We start from the raw sequence: 25,737 nt of genomic DNA, 5'->3' as shown, positions 1-25,737 counted from the left end.
CAAAAAAGTCAAACAAATTAAATGTATTTTGATTAAAATGTTCTCATATCTGTTTTCATTCATGTATTAAGTTGTATTTATGTTTCTCCAGTGATTTTCTGTTCTTAGCTTCCAATGGACAACTTCGATACTATAGTTTGATTGATGTATTATATAGAGAACCAGAACATTATTAGCCATTGTGTAGGCTTATCTGGGATCTGCCCACTCCTTTTGTTAATCCACGAACCTGCACATTAGTTACTCCATGTCATGATTTTAATTACATACTAAAGTACGGTGTGCAGAGGTTACAAGACTACAAGCTGGCAGTCTGGTCATTGACTGTCACCCCATCTAGGGAACAGCAGAGAGTGGGAAGCAGAGCTATGTAGACTCCCTCCTTTGCATAGTGAGGGTCAAACGGTGCTGAGTGAGCAAGGGCCACCAATGACTTTCATGGAAACCAGGGTCTAAGCAGTTAGCTAGGCTAGGCTAAGCTAGGCCAAACTCCACAGCACAATGTGTTACTAATGGTAAACAGCTGTGTTTGAACTGCACTGTTTAAGCTATGCATTATGAAGTGGCCTTGAAGTATACCATATCTTCTAGCACCTCCACCCCTGGGAACCGACCACCAAAAGGCCTGAGACATAAAAGGCTGTATAATAAACACAAAAGACAAATATGTTCTAAAAAGTTTAGATTAGTTTTTGTCTGTATTGAAAAAAATGGAAAATACATAGAGTATAATTTCAATTTGCTTTTGCTTAAAAAAAGGAGAATTAAAGATTCTGTTTGTTAATTATGATAAATACATTGGCTTTCTATCAATTCACACTAAATATTGTGAATTTAATGATGCAGGCACATTATATTCAGCACGAAGCAGAGCCTTAGCTCTACAAGGAGGTCACAGAGGGGGGACTCAAAAGGTCAGCGAATGGCATTCTGGCTGAGTTCCTGATGTGTCAACATATGGTTGCCAGACAAATTCCTTTCGAACCAGACATCAGACTCGAACAGAGAGGTACTGAGGTAGCTGCTGATTGTCACTTTGCATTTTCATACTCCTATGCTGCAGCTAGTGAACATATGCGATATTTATCAACTCCTCAAATTGGCTCTTCCTCTGTTCCACTCCAGCTTTGTTTCTCTCCAAGTGTGTCCCAGCATGAAGCAGCATGTGCACGCACTTCATTGTGCTTTCCTGTAAATGATAGAAGCAGAAGCAACATAGGCCACAGCAAAAACAACAGTGAAGGAGAGAGCTATGCATTTCCCACCATTTGGAATGAATTAAAACCATACACAGCCACAGTGGCGTGGCATGGAAAAACGAGGATGGAAACACAGACAGAAAGGGAGTGGAAAGCTGTAGGAAGATGTAATGGTTTCCAGACGTGCGTATGGTCGATGTGGATGTTGGAGGTTAGTAGAAATAAAGAGGCAAAGGGGGTATAGAGGGTTTTCTTGGTATGGGGATACCCTCTCAAGAGGGATTTCCCTCCCTTCCTGCACGTTTCATTTCCTCTACAATTTGGAGGCGATGACTGGTCAGCCAGAATCTAATTACATGGCAGGAATGAGTCAGCCCCTGTACCTGAAATAGACACAGCATGCGAAAAGACAGATGGAATAGGAAAGATTTAACCACAGGGTTTGGGGACCAGTGGAAACAAGGGAAAATAAGGGTTAACCAGTTATTCTTCTTGGGTTTTTGGCCGATTCAAAGTGTATCATAGGATATAATATAATCATTTATAGTTACTGGGTAAATATGATTTCAATCGATTCATAATGTCTGACAATACACCTTAAGACATTATACCTTTCAAACTTTTTAAACCTGTGAAACTTTTATAAATGGCACCATTGCTCACTCAATACATTCTTTTTAACTTCTTGGTCTTGGTTTATTGTGACTAATGCTCAGAAACTTTGGATAAGCAATGTTATGACTTTGTTGTCTTTATGACGCTCTTATGTGACAATACAGTTTAGCATTTACTATTATCACGTTATAGACACCTGCGGTCACTTAAAACGGAACCTGTGTGACTTACAATCAGCAAAATCTGACCTCTAGGCTGACTTATCAGAATGTGAATGTGCCATAACTTGTCATACCAAAGCAAGTAAAGCTGTGTCTTTAGCACCATGCATTTCATTCCTAATGAATTCAACATTTGATATGCTGACATTTATGACTTTCAGGTTTTCAGGCTTGGAAACATCCTGTGTACTGGGCTTCCCATGTGCTGTGACCAGGAACACTTGCCTCTCACAGTCATCTCAATCAATGGCTGATTCTTCTTGAGTCAGACTTGGCCACTTTTACCATTCTTTGAGACCAGACAGTGGCCATTCTTTCTCTCCCCCTTCTTTTCATTATTTTCTATCCTTGACTGAAGCACTTTGGAGAATTTCTTTTTTCACACTGTGCCTTTCCACTCAAATGAACCCATTGTGTCTGAAAACATCCAGCCCAGCAGCTCAGAAACAGAAGGGAGCAGTTCTGAAGAACTGGATCCTGGCTGCTGCACTGTGTTATTGCACATGCTTGTGAAATGTGGTGTGTCAACTCCACAAGGGGTTTGCCAAGAAGCGTCCATACAGGCCCACCATGTGTGCCCGGTGGGGTCGTAAACTAAGGGTCGGACCATAGTACTTTCCCAAAGTAAACTCAGCAAATTTGTTTCCCGTTGCCTTGGTGATGTGGAAAGACCCCAGTCTGGAACATTCCCAAGTAGAGGGAGGGATTCTGGGAGCAATTACTGAGCGGGAACGTGGGTTGTGACGGGGAAAAAGGAGGAGATACACTGACTAAGAATGTTTGAGGGTGTATAAATGTGAGGGATTGAAAGAGAAAAGGATTTAGACTGTACAGAATATGTATTAGAAATTGTATATATGTGATTTTCTAGTTTACTCTGAATCTATTACATGAATGTACAGAAATGTAGACAAGATACTGGCCTCTCCCTGTTTTGACACTACTCCCACCCAGAGCTCTGTAAATGCTTATGTAAAGAATTCTATACTGAACAAAACCCCACCCTGAAACCCTTTTTTCAGAACAGACACTCCCTCCATGAGCCTTTACTGCAACATCTTTATTTTTCACACACCATCATCCAACTACTCCCCTCCACCCTAAACATTATAACAATGAGATGTTCTACTATATCTGTCCACTGTGACTTGCTGCATATGACTCAACATGAATCCTACAGCAGGTCAATAAGTTAAAGAAACTGTGAGCAGCTTATCAAAATCCAAATAAGTCTTTCAAAAATGATTGGTGTACTGTTTTCTGAGATTCTATATAACCTTTAATCCTAACCTTAGATAAACTGCTTTTACTGCCTGAACCTCTTACCTCCAGTGTCAAATGCTGTGTTGTGTATGCCCTCTATCTACTATGGGAACCCCCCCCCCCCCCCCCATGAGCTCTGTTAAGTAGAAGAATGCAGCACTTACCAGAAGGGGAAATAAAAATGTTCTGACACAACCTGTCAGTAGTAATTTTACAACACAGAAGTCTGTACCACATCTGCAACATGTCAAGCAGGTCAGGACAGTATTTTGATAACCTTTGTGGTGTGAGATAGAGTTAATGCTAAAAAGTGGCCAAAGTTATGCAATGTTCTGCAGATTATCAGTACACAAGTCTGGTTTCACTTTTGAACTATAAAAAAAATATTCTCGATTCAAATCCACGTGTTCTCCTGTTGTTGGCGGCCTTGTGACTAACCTATCCCCCAGGGGGATAGGTTAAATGCATACAATTTCATTGTAAATGAGACTTATGACGATTAAAGTCATCAGGTCACAGAGTGGTTCCTATGACCGGAACACTGTAGTAGAACGGAAAAGACTTATATTTAACTTTTTGTATCCCAGCATTTAATAATTAAATGGTATTTATTTACCTTTACCTTAGTTACTTGAAAACATTTATCTTAACATTATCCTTTTTGCAACATGTGACGCTCTAGTTGCAGCTTTCCTTTGTTATTTACCAGTGCTTCCTGAAGACCACATCCCTAATTTCAGACCTCACTCTTGCCAGTGACCTCTGACCTAAACTTTCTTCTCTGGAGCCATCTGCTCCTCATAAAATTTCAGCAGTGATGGCACCCTGTCTCAACCTGTGACACTCTTGTGCCAAGTTTGGTTTCCAGCTGTCAAACTTTACTCATTTTTTACTTCGGTCTGTTGCTTTTCATTTACACCCTCTTTAAACGTACACACTGCTGATTAAAACCATCATAAAAGTTCAACAGGTTTCTCTGTCTCGTCGTGGCCACCTGCGACCTTATCCACCTCCTGCAGATCTGAATGGGCTTACTGGCACCAAGGAGCAATCATCCCATTAATCATCTGCACAGTACCTGCAAATCAGTTTGGTTTTTAACAGACACAGAAGAAAAACACCCCCTGACGCTGAGTCTGCTCTTTCTACTTTCTCACACCACAACGGGAACACTGACTCAGGCGTTTCCTGATTGTCTCAAACCATATCAGTGATTCAGTAGTCTGCAATGGGCCACTGCACCTGGCTGGAATGTTCCACACACCTGTAAATTGTCTGCTCACAACTGTTTTCCATCTGTGTGCCCGCCTCAGCTCCTTTAATTTGAATATAATCTCATGATGCTGCATATCCTTTCATCTAGTCAGATGTGTCACATAGATGTAGTGCTACCAGATAATAGCTTCGAGTGACAGTAAATGCGTGTGAGTAAGTTGTGACTAAAGGCTCTTGTGTGAAAGGACGTTTGAGTGGGAGTTGGATTGCACGATTGACTGTCCTCCTCCTGAATGAGATATTGACTGAGTGCCAGAGGATGATCCATTGGTGAGGCCTGTACATAAGGCTTCTCAGTGGTCAGTGTCAGAGTGGCTCTGATTTAGTACTTTAGTACTTTACTTCTGACCCTTAGAGTCAGAACAGAGCAGGGATGGCCCTGCTGAACAAGAACTCTTCAGTCTCAATAGGCCGTTCAAGCCTCTTTTTTCCAATCCCACTAAAAAAGAGTTTCAACTCATAATCAGATGATTATGTGTCAGCCTCTGTTGCAAATGAGTTGATTACCTCGGCATTAAAAACAAACACAACCCTTGTAACTAAACAGAAACTTTCCAAACAGGAAAGTGACTTCTTCTCAGGGAATTTCACGTTGACAGCATAGATGCCATAAATAGACAAATGCATCTCACCCTTTCCACTCAAAAGTAAAAGCGTGTATTTACCATACTGCAGGTGTGACTGTCGTGTGACTTCCCAGACTCATGAGGTTGATGGGTTTGTGGAGTGTAGGTGCACTTCCTTACCTTGCAAAAAACTCTTTATGTTTAAGTAAACAGTTTAATTTTTTTCAGTCCATTTCTCTTTGTAAACATTTAAGACCGGTACTTTCAATCTTTTCTGATTTTGATCAAAATTAGCCTGTTTGCTTTGAATAGAGAAAACAGGTCTGAACAGATCACTTTTAATCTTCCCACACGACTAAAAACGGTTGTTTTTACAGCTGCAAGTTCTTCATCATCATAGTTTATAGTAAATGAAGTGGTCCTGCAGTGAAGACAGCTGATAAAATGAAAAGATAAAAATGGAGAAAAGGATTTTTCAAAATAAAAACCAAAGGTCCTGTAAACATTCGCACCACATGACAGTTTAGATCTATTCAAATAATAGTTAAAACAACCTTATTAATCTTTGATGAAAGTGTTGTGGGAATCGAGAATAGTAAGTGGGAGGGAACCACTCCCAGTGGGTGATGAATATCTGGGCAATGCAGACAAAATTCTTGACACTGAGCCAGAAGCATTGAGGTAAGTCCAAGGTGGCATTACCGTCTGCCAAAGCTGAAACAAAGGATGGAATAATGCTGCACGTCAAACACTTTAATAGGATGTCCACAAAAACAGGTATTTTCCCCTTTTATGTTTTGAACCATTAGATCAATAGAAAGGCAAACATGAGGGATTTGATAATTAAGAGGTGATGATAGTTAGTTACAACTATTCATATCTAAGTTTTTATTATTATAATTTTTATTTTATAATATTGTGCAACAGAATTCTCAGAAGCAAAAATGTTGTTGAAACACACCTTGCATCACTTTTAGCGTTGTTTTTTCCAACACCGTGACCGTGTTTGTTTTACGTGGAATGAATGCTTCACTTGCAGCTGACATGTAGTAACACTTAGAAAACATGAGCAAAGAGGAAAAACATTACTGCGTCTGACACACCTGGATGAAAGACGCTTGTGTTGCTGATGGGCGACCAGTGTGTGAAACAAAGGACAAGGCTAACACGCATTTTGTGAAGTAATAGTTTTCTCGCCCTCGTTAAGAATCAGGAATTTGTGTGAGGACCGGAAGCCTGGTGTTTTCCAAAGTATAAAAATATAATGACTAATGAACACACACTCACAGTCATTGTTAGAAAAAGTTTGTTCCACCATCTCTAGTCTCAATGCTAGCCTAAGTTGAGCTAAGCCAAATCCCAGCTTTGTGCTCAATGCACAGATATGAGAGTAGTCACCTTTGCCAAATCTCTGAGCCCCTCTGTCTAAAACAATGCATACGATTCCCAGTCTTCAATGCATCACAGTGTCTTGTATGGGAAAGACGGAGGCCCGCAGTAATCTCCATCACTTATCTTACACAACAAGTTTGAAACTCTACACCGTTTATCTTCTCCATACCATCATCATCTCTGTTCCTAATCTTTGTTTTCTTTTTGGGTGTGGCAGCCATCAGGAACAGACAAAAACACTGCAGTGATCGCTGCCATTTTTGGACAAAGACAAACTCTACAACTGGAGAATCATAAAGAGACCCCTTGGGACCTGTGCTGGTTTAGTCTTGTGTTAGGATTAGTCATTTTTGGGAAAAGATTTGGAACGTCTGATGTTTATCTGTTTATGAAAACTGACGTTAGTGTTTGTCACTCAGACAGTGAGTAGTCACCCCGCCTTGAGTTTTAACTTACATACCTTAACAGGTATCAATGCATTATTCTGATTCTTTTCATTATTACACATTCTGATGTAACTTTATATGAAGACACGTTATTGCTATGCTTAACAGGAATCCCTTTTGTTTCCCTGCTCAATGACAGTACAAGAGTTGTTTTGATTTCCTCAGAAAGACCTTAATACTTTAATATCCTGTTGCATGTTCCTTCCTGAAAAACAAATAAAAACCTAAGAGCAGTGGATGAGACCGAACATGACTCCAGACGAGCGGAAAACCGTTAAGCAGCAACTGTATCAGAGAACAAGTTGATGCTGATACTTTGGGTTGGTTGACAAATGATAATTTCAAAATAGTTGCTTAATGGTGTACAGCCTGGAATTCATCCTTTTAAGCTCTGCTGACAGACAGGTATCTTAAACAAATACAAGCACAAGTGTTTTTTTTTGTAATGTTAAATAACCTGCAAAAGAAAACATAAAACTGCAACGAAACCAAAGGGGAAAAAAAGAAAAGCTGGATTTGGGTTCTTGTTATAAGCCAATAACAAGTAGCCTTTAAAGTTTTGTGTGCAGCATGTGTTTGTGTTAAAGACCTGGTGGGGGGTCTGGAATTTCTGGTTTAGAAAAGTCATTGTTCCTACGTATCTACCGAGCAATTGTTCCTTTGTTTGACCATATCCTTAATGGGAGGCGGACAATCAGGCGCACATCCGGCTATATAGGATAGATAACAGAATGTACTGTGGATACCATCTGGAGCTACACCTTTTAAACCTTTGTCTGATTCTGTTCTGTCCAGGTTTATTAACCATCCAGGTATTTTTAAAATATTTGATACCTATTGCTGTAATGCTTATTAAATGTCCTTTTCACACACTCCCAAGTCTTTCCTTTTTTTCTCTGTAAAGACTTTTACATCGAAATGAATGGAAAACAATACGTACCCGGAACGGTATGAAATCATTTAAAATGCTCACACCTTGAATAAAGTACACAATAGTTAGTTGTGCTGTGAAGTGTGCTCTAGTTGCTTATATCTGGTGCATTTCATTCTTTCATATCTCATTCTCTGAAATATGTACAATCGAATGAGGCATCTCACTCCTCCAGGTGTGACATGACCTGATCCTACCCACCCAGAGTGACTAAAAAGCTATGAGGAAATTGTTTCGGTGAACTGACTGACTTCTTTTTGTCCCACTTGAAGTCATTGAAAAAGAGATGTTCCCTCGCTGACATGTTGCTCTTAGGGTGGAGAGTGTGAAGCAACTGATAGCGTGTTGTGATGAGCTTAATGTAGGTGTCAGAATGAGAAATATTTGTTAATGCAACTTTGTGAGACACCTCGCCCATCTATGACCAACAAACAAAAAACGTTTCTCACGCTATGGCCTCATACACAGAGAAAAATCTATAACAGTCTATCTTTTTTTATATCATCCTATTCAATGAAAATCAACAACTATTGTCTATCAAATTATTTCCTCAGTGTCACTTTACTCAGTTCTTACTTAGCTGTACTGTTGGTTTTAGTATCACTGTGGGTTTTTCTGAAACTTCACTGTTCAATCTCTAACCTCCAAAGAATAATTCAAATAATTTTTTGTATAGGTCCAAATCATGAAAAAGTAATCTCAAGGCACTTCACAGTGTTTAAGGTCTAAGCCCTTATACAATATAATTGTATACAGACTTATATAGAAACCCAACAACCCCACTTGAGCAGCATTAGAAGACAGTGGAGAGGAAAAACTCCCTTTAACAGAAGAAACCTCCAGCAGAACCAGGCTCAGGGTGGGCGGCCGTCTGCCTTGTTTAATAGAAATGTGTAGTTTTATTTTCCATATCTCCAACTTATTAAATCTCAGTGTTTTCTCAGAATTTACCAACTTAGGAAGGTGGAAGGACAAAGGCATGCTGCGAGCAGACTGTGGTTAAGCCTGGTGGAAAATGTGGGAGGTAGCTCACATAGGGGGAGTGGTGAGGGGCGGGGCTGAGGGCCCACAAGGTTTATATAGTTCAAAATCTTCCCCTCTCCTCCTGCCTTGTGTCTGTGAGCGCTCATTTCTGCCTCCCCAGCCAGTACCTCTCTCTGTGACTCACAGTCTCTCTCTTTTTGAGTGCCACACTCTTCAGCAACAATGACAACAACCAGGCAAACATACTCCGTGCGTTCCTCCATGTCTAGCAGGCCCTCTGCTATTACAGCCACCCGTACCTCTGCTCCTGTCTACAGGGCCTCCAGTATCCATGGTGGGGCCGGTGGAAGAAGCATCAGCATCTCCTCCACTGTCAGCAGTGGGCTGGGAGCCAGTATGGGAGTTGGTTCTGGAGCTGGTGGCTTCTCCAGCAGCATGCAGGTGAGCGGTAAAGGCGCTGACATCATGGGCAATGAGAAGTTTGCCATGCAGAACCTCAACGACCGTCTGGCCAACTACCTGGAGACGGTGAGGAACCTGGAGCAGGCCAACCACAAGCTGGAGGTTAAGATCAAGGAGGCCTTGGAGAAGAGCGGACCTGACTTCAGAGACTACAGCAAGTACCAGGTCATCCTGGACGACCTGAGGAAGAAGGTGAGGAGGGGATCGGGGAGTTGTTCGCCTTTGATTGAAGTCTTGAACAAAAGCATGTGAGGGGGAAATTGGAAGGAGGAAGGGAGGGAGGCAGCATGGATTAAAAAATTAAAGCCAGGGTGAGGTGTTAAATGAAATGAGTAGAACAGAAGAGTACTACATACGTTTTGAAAAGACATTACACATCTAAATGTGATGTAGATTCTTGACAGAGGGAGTTGACTTGCTTCCATTTGCAGTGCAGTGCCCACTGCTACTTTACGAAATGGGGGCCGAGAGTTGGACCGGAAACAGTATGGTGGAGGAATGTTGGAGCAACAAGGGTCAGAGACACAGGAAAGAAAGAAAAAAACAAAGAAAAGCAGGACGCTGTGACTCTAAGTCAGATTGCAAACCCATTCATTAAGACTTTCACAACCCTTTTCCTTTTTTTTCTAAAACTATTAAACTATGTGTTATTGTTGGACAATGGGGCTGAAGAGTACAGTCATTACTATTGTATGTACATATACAACAGAGGCAGATAAGGAAAGAACAAGGGCAGGGAAACTCAAGTCACCTAATGTGAGAATGATGTTTTCCAGGTGGAGCTTATTAATTTACTGACTTTATTTTACAGGTAGTTAATTACATGATGTATTTCATTTCAAACTGACATGATGTGTCACTGGGAATTAGTTAAAAAATAATTCATAACTGAAAGTAAATAATGATGCTGCATGATGTCAATCAATATGAAGAAAAAAAATGAATAGACTGAATGAAAATTGGACTCTGTCTCCCTTCACTGGCTGCCACGTCATTCAAACTACACTTTCCTTTTCAGAAAATTAAGTCAAGTCAGTTTCCAGATGGAACATTTCAGTCGCACTCAAGGAGAAACACACAGTGGTTCTCATTGTAAGACGACGCTATGCCCTCATTTGAAATTACAACACAAATTAACTGGGGTAAATGGGAGACACAAAGACAAAATGTCTACTACATCTGTTTTCTGTCTAATTTGTTTAGATTTTTTTGCAACATTATCCATGAGCAAAACCTTTGCTCTTAATAATTAAGAATTAAGTTAATAACACCTGAGGGTCTCAATTGGTTAAAATGGCCCCTGGTCAGCTGCTTTTTTTTTGTGTTGCAAAATTCAATCAGGTCTCTCGACCTCATTCTCAATCTGAATAAATACAAAATCCCACTGCAACATTAAAACACCCTAGTTAGTAAAGCACGCCAAGTCCACTACATGTGCAATCACATGACTGAGCATATACACACAAAACCACCACCACAACCCCCATTATCACTATTATCATGCAAAACTCCCGTCTTTATCCTGCCCAACAAGATAGATCCTGTTCCTGAACAGTGACTGGACAGTTTCTGCCTGGCAGCCAATGATTGGCTCTTGGACTTTGATACCTGGATGGCTCCTCTGCCGTCCCTCTCCCCGCTTATCTACCAGACTGTGACTGTTAAAGTAAATACTGCAGGCATCTGTTTTTTGAAGTGAGCGAGTTGCAGTGTCGTCATTTACAAACGCAAACAATGACAAGTAATTACCTATTACTGCTCAGTGGAACGAACACCCATTATAAGCACACATATCAGTACACTGTGCTTGTGTTTCAGACATAATTAAATCAAGTAAGAATTTTAGAAAAGTATAAACAACGGCCCGTTTAGTTTTAACTAGTGAAGCTAATTAGTTAACACATTATTACCTATTGGTTTCTTCTTGATAATTCGTTGATCAGACACCGTGATTTTCTAATTGAGAGTGAAACTCCAGCCCTAACAGTATTGATTTATGGTAACACTATTCTTCTTCAGCTCTTTTGTGTAAATGACCACCCCACTTGTTGGGTCTGTCTGCCTCAATTTGCAATCTAAATAACCTCTTTCTTTTGCAAACCCCGTTGCAGGTGTTTGATGCCACCGTCGACAATGCCCGCCTGGTTCTCAACATTGACAACGCTCGTCTGGCAGCCGACGACTTCAGAGTGAAGTAAGGCCCACAAGCTGCACCACTGAAACTGCAAAACTCTAAGCAAGACAGCCGCAGGCACACCCTGTTTCACAGCTGAACGGGCAGTGGGATGAATACATAGTGTCACGATCTAAAAAGACAGTCATTTCTCTTGTAGTGATAAATCACCACCTTTGCATCATAGCTGGAGGAGGCGTTGCAGTTGTGTCATAAATTAAATGTCACAGCAAACACAGCTGGTTACTAGTGTGTAGAATATTGTATGCTGACCAAATATTGGTCATAGATACATTTAAATGTAAAACATAAAAGACGTTAGAAGACACACATCTATTCAGCGTGGGTTTTCAGACACAAGCTCTGATGAGTTTTAAAAAGTCGGACCAATCTCTGTGAATCTGCGAAAGTTGTCCTCACTGCCCTGTCTTGTGCTTTTTAGGTACGAGTCTGAGCTGGCCATCCGCCAGTCTGTGGAGGCCGATATTGTCGGTCTGAGGAAGCTCATCGATGACACCAACATGAGCCGCATGAACCTGGAGAGCGAGATCGAAGCGTTGAAGGAAGAGCTCATCCACCTCAAGAAGAACCATGAAAATGTGAGTATCACACGAAAATCCAAAGCTCGGCTTTTAAAGCACCTCAAAACTGTGTTTCAAACTTGAACCAGTCCAGTCCAGAGCAGTCAGTGAAAGTCAAAGGTTATGTTTATGGTACATAGTCCCAAATAAAAGTCACTTTTAAAACACCCTTGGACATCATCTGACCAAACATCTACATCTTGAGATGAGCTGAATCAATATTTGTTTCCTAGCTCATCTCAATAATGTCATTAAACACCATGTGTGCTTAAGGCACATATGGACGTTCCACGCTAAGCCACTACTGCTACCGACACATCCTGACAGCAGGGCGTTCTTCAAAACAAGCTTGAGAAAACTTCACTGGGGAGAGGGAGGGAGGTTTCTTAAGATATCTGAAATATCTGTGTGTGAATTCTGTGGGAAGCCTCATCATAAAAATAATTCCCAACCATATTTGGCAACAGAGAAGACACCAAAGAATTCAAATTACTGTCATTTAAGCACATAAACTGAAACACAACCATTTGTTTACTGAAGGGAAATATTGAATTAAATGTTTAGGGCCTCAGGCACTGGTTTGGATGCACGCCCTGTATATTTACCTGACCTTACCATATGATTATGGCTGGAAGTGGCTAGGAGTCACAGATAGGTCACAGTTCATATAACCGAAGGTTTTTCCCAGTCACATGAGAAAATAAAAGTTTGTGAATAAGTAAATAAATTAATCTATCTATTCTTGTTTTTAGGAAGTAATGGAGCTTCGTAACCAGATTTCCCAGTCAGGAGTCCACGTGGATGTTGACGCTCCTAAAGGACAGGATCTGTCTCAGATCATGGCAGAAATCAGGGCTAAATATGAGAAGATGGCACAGAAGAACCAGGAAGATTTGAAAGCATGGCATGAATCTCAGGTAAATTATTAGAATTATATATAATATTATATATAATATATTATAATTTTTTTACAAACAGAAAATCCCAGTTAAAAAACTCTTTAAGTGATTTTTAATTATCTTTCAATTGCTATAATATTTCAGATAACAGAAGTGCAGACCCAGGTCACCCAGAACACAGAGGCCCTGAAGGGTGCCCAGACAGAGGTGAACGAACTGCGCAGACAGATACAAACCCTGGAAATTGAGCTGGAGTCACAGAGGAACCTGGTGAGATGCACTCTGTCAGCACTCACTTCATTAACCCCAGAAGACGCCTATCTTAACTGCCTGCAACACACAACTCAGCACTCTCACTTCAAGTCTCTCACATTGGCCTTGTTGACACAAGCTTTGCACTCTGGTGAACCGTCACAAAGGAGCTGTCATCAGTGAGCCCAGTTCACTGTGAGATTTTAACCCGTTTTGTTCTTTGCCTCTTGCTCATCTTGTGCCAACAGAAAGCTTCTCTGGAGGGTACACTGAGGGACACAGAGCTGCGTTACAACATGGAGATCGAGTCTCTGAACAACGTCATTCTGGGTCTGGAGGCAGAACTCACACAGCTGCGTAACAGCATCCAGCTGCAGTCGCAGGAGTACGAGGCCCTGCTCAACATGAAGATGAAGCTGGAGGCCGAGATTGCAACATACAGACGACTGCTGGACGGAGGAGACTTCAGGTGGGTAGATGAATGATTCCAGAGAACAACCTTTATTGAGGTTGCTGATGAAAATTAATTGACATTTAATTTGCTCTTGATCTTTTTCTTCAGACTCCAGGACGCTGTGGAAGATCAGAAAACAGTAAAGACCAAAGTGATGACAGTCACACAAACCCTGGTGGATGGCAAAGTGATTTCCTCCAGCACAGAAACCAAGAACCTTTAAAGATCAGAAACAACATAACAAACACTGTCGCTAACATCATAACTCTAACACGTAATTGGCTAAAACTGATCTCTTTTTCCTGTCGGTTCTCCCTACTTCTTAATCATAGTCACTTCCTGGGTAAACAGCTTTTCACAGGCTAATAAAAAACTGGATTAGAAGAAAACTAAATCATCGTTTATTTATTTCATCGTGTCGTTATATATGTGTTTGTACACTGACTGGCAGATATGCACACAGGTTTAAAATTAAAGAACTGTGAGCTTTTCAGAAACAAACTAATTGGAACATGAAAATATCAGAATTGAATTTTATTTCAAAGTAATAAAAGAATCTAATTAGAAACAAACATTTGTTTTTTATAGTTCATCATCTTTTCTTTTTGTCCAGTTTTTGTCCCAGCTGTGCTGTGATGTTGAGACACTTCAATAAAGTTCATGTGAGAAATTTATCTTGGTTTGAACATGTTTTGTTTGGGACTATAAATAACTCATGGCAAATATGTCATATAATATCAATTATATATTATATTATCACACAATAAACATAAATAATAAAGTATGAATGCAGAAACACACATAATGACAGCAGATAGTGACAGTAACATCAATTGGAATCCACTGTGCAAGTCAGAGAGCTCCAGCATTGTTGAGGTGGAAGATAAAATGATCATTGCTGTGACAACTTTAAAATTTATCAGCACGGCATTATAAACCACTGGCATAGGTCTTATCACTTAGTCCTGTTACTCATTCACTCTGAGGCAACACCCAACAGTGCAGACTTGTACTGTTGGCCTGTTAAAGGTGTAATTCTAAACTTTTATTTTTGCCAGCAAGTCGCGTGGAAAGACTAAAACCAGTCTGTAACTGCCCCAAACCTGTTCTTTAAACATGCACTTTCATTTTTAAACAAAAGAAAATAATTTCCTCATACTAAATGTTTTATGTCACCCAGTGTTAAATGGTCTGCACTTATATAATGCTTTTCTAACTAGCTGGCACTCAAAGTGCTTTTACACTGCTTCTCATTCACCCATTCCCACACACTCACACACTGATGGTAGAGCTAACTCACTGGGGGGGCATGTGACAGGAGGAGTCGGGATTCAAACCACCAATTCCACAACTCGTAGATGACTATGCTACCTCCTGAGCCAAAGCTGTTACAGTTGTTGTTAATTTTAAGCACATTGATGTCTGTTATATGTTGATGTTTTTAAAAATGTATTGCTTCTGACAACGATCTATTTCAGAGAGTGATATATAAGTTCAGTCAGTGGAAGTGCAGGACGAGGGTCTCTATTGTCACCATGGGTGGTGGATATTACTACCAATCTTTGTCCTCCTGGTGCTTCTGAAAAAAATAGAGCTCCATTGTGCAGAACAATGAACATCAGTGAACATCAGGCTTTGTATGGCTGACTTAAGTCTTTAAGCTGTTGTTAGTATCATCGTCACATTGACTATCACTATAATATCACTATGAAAGTGTCATAGCACCTTTTTTGCGTTTGATTTGATTGAGATTAGTTCACAGTGGGTATTTAGTTGGGGGGCACAGTCTAAGCAAGAAGGCTAAAGGTAATAATGTATAAATATTGCCTTTCAGAGAGTGATATATACGAACCCCAAGGCGCTCCTCTGTCGTCTACTCTCAGCTGCCAAACTGCTCTGTGCCAAGACGCTTTTTCTTCTGATTGATCAGCCAACTTCTTTTCACAATTGAACCCCTGATTAAACAGCAGAGTTCTCAAGTTTATTGGGGTTTTAGCATGTTTTCCCAAACCTCTACAGATAGAGGGGGCCTACGCCCACAGTGTCATTGGAGGTGCAGGCGGCTGTAGGACCGGGATCTCCACTGTCACCTGTGGCTCAAGGTTTGGCAGCAGCTTGGGTGGTGGGAATGACTCACCATACGTGTCCTCTTGGTCCTACTAAAAACAGTAGAGCTCCAACGTGCAGAACAATGAACATCAGTGAACGTCAGGCTTTAGAAACAGACAAAATAAGCGCCTTTGTATGGCTGACTTAAATCTTTAAGCTGTTGTTAGTATCATCGTTACCACTGACTATCACTATACTATCACTATCAAAATGTCAGCACACCTTTTTCTTGCGTTTGAGAGATTGGTTCACAGTGGGTGTTTACTGGCGGAACAAAGTCTAAGTGAGATGGCTAAAGGTAAAAATGCGTAGATAAAATATAGATAGGAAAGGAGTGGCACAAGGGAGTATTGCCTTTTCAGAGAGTGATATATACGAACCCCAGGACGCACCTCTGTCATTTTCTCCCAGCTGCCAAACTGCTCTGTGCCAGGACGCACCTCTTCTTCTTCTGATTGATCAGCAAACTTCTTTTCACAATGGAACCCCTAATTAAACGACAGAGTTCTCAAGTTTATGGGGTTTCAGCAGGTATTTCCAGACCTCTACAGATAGACCGGGCCTATGCCCACAGTGTCAGTGGAGGTGCAGGCGGCCGTGGGACCAGGATCTCCACTGTTACTTATGGCTCAAGATTTGGCAGCAGTTTGGGTGGTGGGAATGACTCCCAGTACTCTGCTAACCTAGCTATTGCGAATGAGAAATTAGCCATGCAGCAGCTGAATGATCGCCTGGCCACCTACCTGGAGACCGTCAAGACTCTGGAGAAGAAGAACAGCAATCTCGAGATCAAGATAAGAGAGGCTATTGAGAAGAGAGGTCCTTTGCAGGAAAGAGACTACAGCAAGTACTACACCATCATTGCAGACCTGAGGGCCAAAGTAAGTCAATGCATAAGTTGGTCATAAAAAATAGATAAAGATTACTGAAGTAAAGAGATAAAGTAAAAGTAGGACTCTGTTTTACAGCTTTACAAAGATTGCAGTGTCTTCAAGCACAAGAAAATCAAGCATGTCTGCATGAAGGGCAACATGATGTGCACAAAATATATTTAAAATATGGTGCTGTCAGTGACAAATTTGTGAAACTTTTTATGAACTAGATCTAATTTTGCCACTATTCTTACTCAAATGTCACAGAATATTGGGCCAAAAATCACAACAGCATAAATTAATTATAATATCTTTTATAATATTTATCACCTATAATAAGAGTCTTATCTTTAAGTTGAAGTCAAGCAATGATAGTACATTGATAGCTTCCTCTGGTCTTGTAAGATTTATTATGCATGAATTTTAATGTATGAAGATTTATAAGTAATGAATGTAATTCTTTTAACAGACTGTGGGAGACCACTATAGTAGTGAGTTTGTATTTTACAGACAGGAATCACCAACAATTGTTCCTGTCTTTTAGATATTTGATATGATCAAGGGCAATGCACAGCTTGCTATCGCTTCTGACAATGCACTTCTGGCTTCAAATGACTTCAGAGTCAAGTAAGTATTCAGTTTTGATTCTCCACCCATTATGAGCGTATCAGAGTTACAATTCTGTGTGTTTAGGATGGAGTATGAGTTGTCCATGCGTCAAACGGTGGAGGCTGATGTTGCCAGACTGAGGAAGATTCTGGATGATACCAATGTCATTCGTCTGCACCTGGAAAGCGACATTGAGTCTCTCAAAGAGGAGTTGATCTATCTAAAGAAGAACCACAAGACTGTGAGCAACATTAGTCAAAAATGTTCAATTCAAAGATAAGATAGTGGCTCAAAGAGGAAAACTAATTTGATAAAACCAATATTTTAACGATCCACTAGCCCATTTGACAGGATAACCCTCATAACCTTGTTCTGGAAATCCCTTACTGTTTCCCCCTCAACAGGAGGTTGATGAATTACTTGCCCACATCACCCAGGTTGGAATACATGTAGATGTTGATGCACCTAAAGGACAGGATTTAGCCAGGATCATGGAGGAAATGAGAGCTAAGTATGAGAAGATAGCACTGAAGAACCAGGAGGAGGTCAAAGCTTGGCATGAATCTCAGGTAAAACAGAATTTGTGGCAGGTTTGTGTTCATGAATAGCACATCTTAGTTTGACTTGACTTGAATTGTTAAAGTATTGCTAATGTTTTATCATGTATACAGATTTCAGAGGTGCAGTTCCAGGTGACTGAGAACACAGCAGCACTGAAGGATGCCACAAGTACACTGAGTGAAACTAAGAGGAGGTACCAGGCACTGGACGTTGAATTGCAGTCGGCACTTAGTCTGGTAAACACCATTTTTTAACCATTATATTACATTAACTATTACATGTGTTAAAAACCAATACAATCTTAGGTTAGCTAAGTTATCACTGCCAAAGGGAACAATAACTAATTAACTACCAGCTGCTCATAAACTGGGTAATCAAACTTCTCTTTCGCCTCTTGACAGAATTCATCCTCGCAGGCCACTCTCTATGACATTGAGATGCGTTACAACATGAAGATGAAAGAGTACAACACCATCACCCTGAGTCTGCAGGAGGAGCTGACTCAGATCCGCGCTGACATCCAGCAGAACCAAAGAGAATATGAACACCTGCTCAACATCAAGGTGAAACTGGAGGCCGAGATCGCTGAGTACAGGAGGCTGCTGGACGGTGGTGCACCTTTAAAGTGAGTATGAACACAGGAGGCAGATAGGATGGGTGAAACAGGTAGAACACCTTGTGAGAATGCTTGTGCCACCTTTGTACCGCAAACATTCAATGCTGTCAAACATAAAAGCTTTGTTCGTCTCATGAACGTTTTTGCAAATTAGATTCAAATTAGCTTCATGCAAACATGAAGTGACATTGATATGGAAACTAAAAGTAATGCCTCTGGGTCAGTACTTCTACCTTGACTTACACTTTCAACTGCTGAATGTCAGGTATGTATTTTATGTCTATGTCTGAAGGTGCACCTTAAGACAGATAATATGTCTGAGGCCAGAATAGCGATGTGACAGATTCGATCCTAGCCTAAAAAATGTGACTGTGTTTTTGTTAAATTCAACTTAATGTCTAACTTGTCCAACTAAATAATGGTACTCTTACTTTATTCCAGACTGGAGGATGCAGTTGACCAAAAGAAGGTTGAGACCAAAGTGGTGACAGTCACTCAGACTCTAGTGGATGGCAAAGTGGTGTCAGAGAGCCGGGACGTGGCACTAGCCTAATCTAGTGAAGAAGTTGTTTCTGAAAACAACAAACAAAACAGAAATTAAGCAACAAAAATAAAAGAAATGCACAAAAAGTGAACCATCAACGCCTGGGACTGTTTTTGAACTTTGTGTTAGGGAGCAAAAGAATCATTACATAGATTATTATAAATGTATTACATAATAAATTATGTATTACTTTATTATGATCAGATGATCAATACCACTCTGTCTGTGCATTAAATGTGATTAGGTTAACTTAGCTTTCTGCTAAGCTAAGCTAGTCTGTGACTGTCAGTCAAGTTGTATCGCTCTTCTCCTTTTTCTGACAATATGAAAGTTAATAAGCTTGTTTTTTAAGTTTAGTATCAATTTTAAAATATTCAATTTTAAAATGTGCAGAAAACAGTAGAAAATGGAAACAGCTGCAGTTTTATATATAATTTATACCATGCGCACAAACAGTATGTTATACACTTTCCTGTTATGTACATACACACAGTGCTGACCGTAACTGTCTGGCCTCCTGCCATCTGGCTCCCACACACTCAAGTCTGCAGTGAATGAGGGAAATTATTTCAGCTTCTGAGAAAAATCACATTCTGATCTGCAATTCTTTACTCCTGTAATAGGAATACTCCTTTTCCCATGCCTTATTCAGGCAAATCAGTTCAGTCCCGTGTCTCTGCTTTCCATTTGTTTATTTTCCCATTAGTCAGCCTAATTCCTGTGTGCTCTTTGATACAAACTTAACTCTTTTGATCTCAGATAAATCAAAGTGTGACTTTTCTTAGTAGGCTGTCCATATGTTTTTAATGGATAAGTGGAGAGTGTCATTTTGAGGTAATTAGCTTGTTTTATTTCAGACAGTTGGAGATAATTAGACACATTTCATGCATCCATGTACTGTTCATAATCCCAGTGTCACATTTTTTGAGAAAATACAATTGCAGCATTCAACTGACAGCACCATTTATCATCCTGTCAGATTCTATGAAACTGTTTTTCCAGCCATCGCTGACAATGAGTGGTGGTTTTGCCCACTTGTGCCAGTTTCCAGTGCTACTCTGCACGCCCCATATCTGTTACTATTAGAAATGTATACGGCAGCATGTCTGTTGTTGCTGTTGTTAACATTCATCCCTGGCAGCCAGATGTGAGCAAAGGTCTCAATGAAAGAAGTACTCCAGAGAAAAAGCAGAAAAAGGGGGATGGTGGGACTGGTAGGCACTGGAGATATATGGTAGGATAGAAAAAGGACATATCTCTACTGCATGCCTGTGATTCCTCAGTGGGCCCCAAAGAGATCTAGCTGAACAATACTGCTTTCTGCATGAAGAGAGAGGAGAATCTCTGAGAAATAATTTTTCTTACTTGGTAACTCATCCAAACCAGTACAGCAGACAGTCTGCAATTCTGGACACGTATTCTGAAAATACATTATTTGTGAGTATTGATACAGTCGTCTATAGAAAGTGCTGAACTCTTCATTGTTTATAGACTTAATGTTGCAAGACCTACAAGCAAGAAAAGCCAATAACCACTGCTCTCAGGAGAATGAGCTAAATGAAACACTTTGAAACATGCTTCAGAGATGAGGACTGACTTCTCATTGGATTAATAAAATCTCAGGTGTCTCTGAATTCTTATCATCCTGTATTCATAGCAGTACCACACTTGTATCTTGTCATCTGCATGCTGAAAAATGTATTGGTTGCTGTAACAGCCATATTTAGATTTATTACTGACTTTGTATGCTCAGTACAGAACCACTGCACTGGTTCACTACTAAGAATTAGTTCACAGTATTTTGTAGTTCACTACAAAATACTGTTGGCCAATCCTGTTGGTTTGGCCAAGGCAGAGTGCTGAAAGCTTATTTTAGTTCAGATGAACTATTGCCTGGATTTGAACACATAATGAGCAATGTGGATTTTGTCCCTTATCTCTGAAAGTGTAGTAATGCTTGGAAGGTTTCACTTCACAACTAGTCCGGACATGAAGAATGATTACATAAACTGATAACGCTTTCAATATGGACGTGAGGATCGTGTTGAAACAGATTTGGAAAGTTGTGAAGCTGTTTTTAAATGTCAATAATAATTGAATGTAAAAAAATAAAAAATTATATGTCACTGAAGTGGAAACAAGGAAAACCCCAAGAGAAAAGTGGATCAAATTCTTCTACTGACTGTAATCTTAAAGTCTTTATATCACATGTTGCATGATTTTAAAAAACAATGTAAAAACAATGTAAATATGTATGTGAATATGACATGTTCAAGACCAACTTTATTTACCCTTTACTGTTCAGTCAGAGTGTAGAAAGGTTTTGATTTGACTAAGATCTGAAGATCCAGAGTCTATTATTTAATGTTACAAGGCTTGTAGAAAGTTGTCAGCAGCAATCTTGAAGTAAGACAAATTATTGAAGTAAGATGAATTCTAGCTCATTCAGAATTTTCTCTAAGCTGTGTATGAGTCACTCATGGCAGGTCAGAGTCCTGCAAACTAAACATGGCTGTTTCCTCCTCTTTCCACAGTAAAACAAGTTAACAAGCTTAACATAGATAAACCATGAATCATGTCTCACTCTCACATACACATAGTGTCGACCTTTCCCTTTAGCCCACACATCCGTTGGGTGTGTCGGGTGGGGATCAGTCACTCATCCAGTGCTCCCAACGTACTGGGTCTCCTCCCAGTTGGACTGAAAGAGGGGAGAAGTGATGGGCCAGTAGTGGAAGGAGAAGGGTGTGGTGTGTGTTTTATGTGTTCACAAAACTTTTAGGACACTTGATGATAGCAGGGCTGAGAGGTAAGAAAGTGAGAAAGGAAAAGGGAAAGTGACGGATGAAACAAGAGCTAGGGCAGGAAAAAGGACCCAAGCTGGTGGAAAAGCAATCAAAGAATTAATTAAAGCTGCAGTAGATTCCCTCTGATTGGCAGAATAAATCTTCTTTACTAGACATACGTACATAACAGACTTTCCACAGGAAGCATTTATAATCAAAACATGCAATCACAATCCAAAGAGTGGTGAGAAAGCCCCATAAAATGAAAGACTGACTAAGACATGACATATGATGTCCCCTTAAATGACTTCTGAGAATAGCAAATATTACTTTAAATAGTTACTGTAAGTCACGCCACTATTTGGAGCTGCCAATGTGCCAATGTGCTAAGTTGTGGAGGTCGAGGGCAGTGGAGAGGTAACAGGGTAAGGTGTAGGAAGAACAGTGAATATGAGAGAGAAAAGAAGGAAAGAAAAGAGTGTGGGAGAGCAGCAATGTGGAGTGGGCAGAGAGGTATGCTGCACAAAAGTGAGATTAAGTAAGAACAGAACTGGGCAGCGTGCCAGTGTTTTCTCTCCTATTTTCATTCTCCACTTCATGGAGTTGCACGGAAAAAGAGCTGGAAATCCAATTTTTTCCTGCCAAACTGAAGAGCTGAATTGGCTGAACTTGTTTGGTGACTCATTTGTCTGGTTTCTGTGGAAACCAGCTAAAAAGAACCTAGTGACCAGAAAGTCGCAAGCTGTACACCCAAAGGAGTACGATGATTACCACCTATCCTTAGCTAAAAATACAACTGTGCAGCTCTCTGGTGTGGATGAATCGAGCCTAAAACTACAGTTGCAGAAATATACTGCAGAGCTGAGCTCAACACGGTCGAGGCATCCAACTTTGCCCATGATGAAGTAAATATTTAATCTCCCTGAAATAGCAGTACAGAGTATTTTCTCCCCTGCAGACAAGTGACCATTTTTCATTGATACACTTGAAGCAGTTTCTCTAACCTTGACATTCTTTGAATGAATAACTTGCTCACATTCCAGAGCAAAGGGTGAATGATTAAAGCTGTGTGGTACCAGTCTGTCATGGTAGAAGTTAGGAGAGTTTATACAGTAGCATTCTAGTGGTTTAGCTGTAATGCAGACTGGTATACGCAGGGGTATGGTATTTCTGTGGTTTTAACTTCTTGTAATACCATGTACAAAAGAACAAATAAGCCTCAAATTGATTTGACAAAACTATTATTAAATATAAAGTTATAATTTCCAGAAACATCTGCATCAACATACTGTGCTTGCAAACTATACTTCTTTAAATGCACAATTATCACAAGTGAAACGTGTAAAAAACAAAAGACAGTGTTTTTAGCAGCACTCAGTGGCAAGTATGAACTATAAACTCCTCATGGCCACAGACCCAGCTCCACCCTAACTTTTCTCTCCAACCTCGCTCACACCCCCTCTGTCCACAAGATACAGGGTGGCCCATAGTGTAGTTGAGTGAGTGACAGAAGACACCGTCCGACATTCTCACAAGAGACTATAACGACAATTATTATTGAGGAAAAGATTGTAATGCCCCGTTCAACTGTTATGCATGTTAACATAACATCATACTACATCATGTTACGTTAAAAGCTAAAGAAATGGAATTAAAGGCCGGCAAAGTCTAGACGTGATTTAGATCAGAGGTCTTTCTAACTTGTCAAGCTGCCATCACCCACTGACTTTACACGGGAATAATCTGTTGTTACTAGCAACATCCTGTTTGCGTGCAAGCTACACATACCGTGTTTCTAGCATGGGAAAGGGTGATATTGACATTAACCTCATCGTGCCGTGACAGAAAATGGTGATGCCAGGCAGTTATGACATAATGCAAAATGCTGACCACAGCACAGACATTTAAATCAATTAGTTGGTGCATAACAACAAAATGTACTTTGTCTACATAATATTATCCCAGGTATTTAAATGCCCAATGACTGGTGCGGAGATGGAACATGTGTTAAATAACTTAAAAACTATGGAACGATGAGAAATACATGATTAAACAGAACAGGAGCAGGAGCATGTTTGTAGTCAGTAACAGCGAGCAGACAAGAGGAACTTCCTCAAAAGCCAGTGATAAATAACTCACCAATATGTGCAGAAATGATTTGTTTATCACTTCGTCAAACAAAGAAAACAGTGTCATGGTAAAAAAAATAAAAAAACTTGGCTTTGTTCTCAGCATTGTGCTGTAAATTTGGCCTGAGCTAAATATTTGTGTGTGACCCTGGAAGAACTGTGCACAACACCCCCCTCTATCTCATAGTCTGAGTCAAATAAGTCAAAAACAAAATATATTTTTATAAAGTTATATGAAGTCCTGCTGTGGTATGTGAATAGCTTTGACATTCTGTGCTCGCAGTGACAGCGCCGGTCAAACAAACTAGAACCCTGGTCATATTTTGTTAAGACTTTCATGACAGCATTGACACTTTGTTTAAAGACCTCTTTTCCTCACTCATTCGCTTCATTTAACCCCAAATAATCCACTTACTGCAGAAAGCTTTTGGGGACGGGGCTCTAATTATAGAGATTGTTTGGGGGGTTCTTTTTTGACAGGAGGAATTCCATCACACAACAGCAAAGTTCACGTTTAAAGAGCTTCAAAGGTTAAAATGACCCTTTGTTATGTCCAGATAGAGTGACAGACCAACACAAATACAGACACATTCACACGGTTTAAAGACGCACACAGCCACACCTGCACACCTGCACACTTCATGTTCTTGCACTTTCCGAGCACACAAAAGGTGCACGTAACATAATCTTGACAAAGCTTTGGCTTGGTGCCCCATGTGAAATCTAAATCTAAGTAAATGAGACAGAGAGTGAAAATGAGGAATACAAAGGGGGTGTGACTCTGGGAACTGAACTACTGAGGTTTAGTCTCCAATGGTTAGCAGCAAACCCATGGAGATTTAAGAGGGGAACAGGGTCTCTAAAAAAAACACCAGCACGGGTTGAGAACCCAGAATGAATCATCATTTAATATCTAGTGGTTTCCCACATAATAAATTGTTTATTACATTCCCCAACGAAGATGGGTGGGGAGCTGGACTATGTGTCTTGTTCTGTCGTTACACAGTCAGGAATGGGTAACACTAAACAGTTTGGTAGAAAAACATGTGGTGATGGCACTGGTGGACTTCTTACAATGACTGGCCCATCAAATCCTCATTTCTAAATGAGTGTTCAGGCAAAATAAGATCTGTTAAAGGACATGTAAGGTACAGTTTAAGATCAAAGGAACACCATTGTCACAGGCGAAGATTATTCTTATTGTTAAAGGATCCCACGAATGAAATGGGATCGCTCCATCACTGCAGTTAAAGTGAAACTATTGTTCATCCAACCATCACAGCTCCACACCCTCGCTTGACTTTTTAGACAGACACCATCAGATAACTTCATTCTTTGGCTACTTGTAATTTTACACAGTAGAAAAGAACAATGTTGTTTTTCAGGAGCCACATTCATCACATTAAGTTCTAAGATTAACGCTCATTCAACTCCTGCTGTCGTTCTCTGTAAAATGTTAAATTCATGTTTTAAGTTGGATTTTATGTGCATACGTTTTTCTTGTAAACCCCCTTATATACAGCTGTGTTTGTGAAACTACAGGTAGCTGTTTCCAGAAACAGGCTTAAGCAACTTAATTGTAATCTGAGTGGCTGGAGGTTAAACATTACATAGCAAACTAAATACAAAGAGTTGGTCAAGACTAAAGCAGATCTACAAGGAAAGTTCGTCAAATTCATCATGTGATCATGTACTGTCTATCAAACCTTGTCTGTACTGTGTAGCAGCTTTGGTGCCGGTTTGCTAGCAACTGCATTGCAGTTGTTGGTTGTGAGGGATGAGGGAGTAGTTTGGCCTC

The 25,737-nt window shown here is 40.2% G+C and overlaps 2 protein-coding genes across 2 annotated transcripts; both read left to right on the top strand.

Annotated features, from left to right (window-relative positions):
• The first annotated feature begins 8,998 nt into the window (after positions 1 to 8,998).
• krt18a.1 (keratin 18a, tandem duplicate 1) lies at positions 8,999 to 14,387 on the top strand. Its single transcript, XM_026367932.1, has 7 exons — positions 8,999 to 9,546; positions 11,466 to 11,548; positions 11,970 to 12,126; positions 12,861 to 13,025; positions 13,152 to 13,277; positions 13,508 to 13,728; positions 13,822 to 14,387. Exons 1-7 carry the CDS (start codon positions 9,115 to 9,117, stop codon positions 13,934 to 13,936), a joined length of 1,299 nt encoding a protein of 432 aa, XP_026223717.1. The 5' UTR covers positions 8,999 to 9,114; the 3' UTR covers positions 13,937 to 14,387.
• A 1,909-nt stretch (positions 14,388 to 16,296) lies between these two features.
• LOC113167163 (keratin, type I cytoskeletal 18-like) lies at positions 16,297 to 19,033 on the top strand. Its single transcript, XM_026367574.1, has 7 exons — positions 16,297 to 16,703; positions 17,239 to 17,321; positions 17,388 to 17,544; positions 17,708 to 17,872; positions 17,975 to 18,100; positions 18,266 to 18,489; positions 18,922 to 19,033. Exons 1-7 carry the CDS (start codon positions 16,302 to 16,304, stop codon positions 19,031 to 19,033), a joined length of 1,269 nt encoding a protein of 422 aa, XP_026223359.1. The 5' UTR covers positions 16,297 to 16,301.
• The last annotated feature ends 6,704 nt before the right edge of the window (positions 19,034 to 25,737 follow it).

This window comes from Anabas testudineus, chromosome 7, assembly GCF_900324465.2.
Source record: "Anabas testudineus chromosome 7, fAnaTes1.2, whole genome shotgun sequence".
Classification (NCBI taxonomy): Eukaryota; Metazoa; Chordata; class Actinopteri; order Anabantiformes; family Anabantidae; genus Anabas; species Anabas testudineus.
The sequence above is the reverse complement of the archived record's forward strand: the minus strand, read 5'-3'. Positions and strand labels throughout refer to the sequence as shown.

Excerpts from the sequence above, each read along its gene's own strand:
- LOC113167163 (XM_026367574.1), top strand. The coding sequence starts at position 16,302 with ATGGAACCCCTAATTAAACGACAGAGTTCTCAAGTTTATGGGGTTTCA. Across the intron at positions 17,545-17,707 it reads TAAAGAAGAACCACAAGACT|GAGGTTGATGAATTACTTGC; the intron begins GTGAGCAACATT and ends CCCCCTCAACAG. Across the intron at positions 18,101-18,265 it reads TGCAGTCGGCACTTAGTCTG|AATTCATCCTCGCAGGCCAC; the intron begins GTAAACACCATT and ends GCCTCTTGACAG.
- krt18a.1 (XM_026367932.1), top strand. The coding sequence starts at position 9,115 with ATGACAACAACCAGGCAAACATACTCCGTGCGTTCCTCCATGTCTAGC. Across the intron at positions 12,127-12,860 it reads TCAAGAAGAACCATGAAAAT|GAAGTAATGGAGCTTCGTAA; the intron begins GTGAGTATCACA and ends TCTTGTTTTTAG. Across the intron at positions 13,278-13,507 it reads TGGAGTCACAGAGGAACCTG|AAAGCTTCTCTGGAGGGTAC; the intron begins GTGAGATGCACT and ends TTGTGCCAACAG.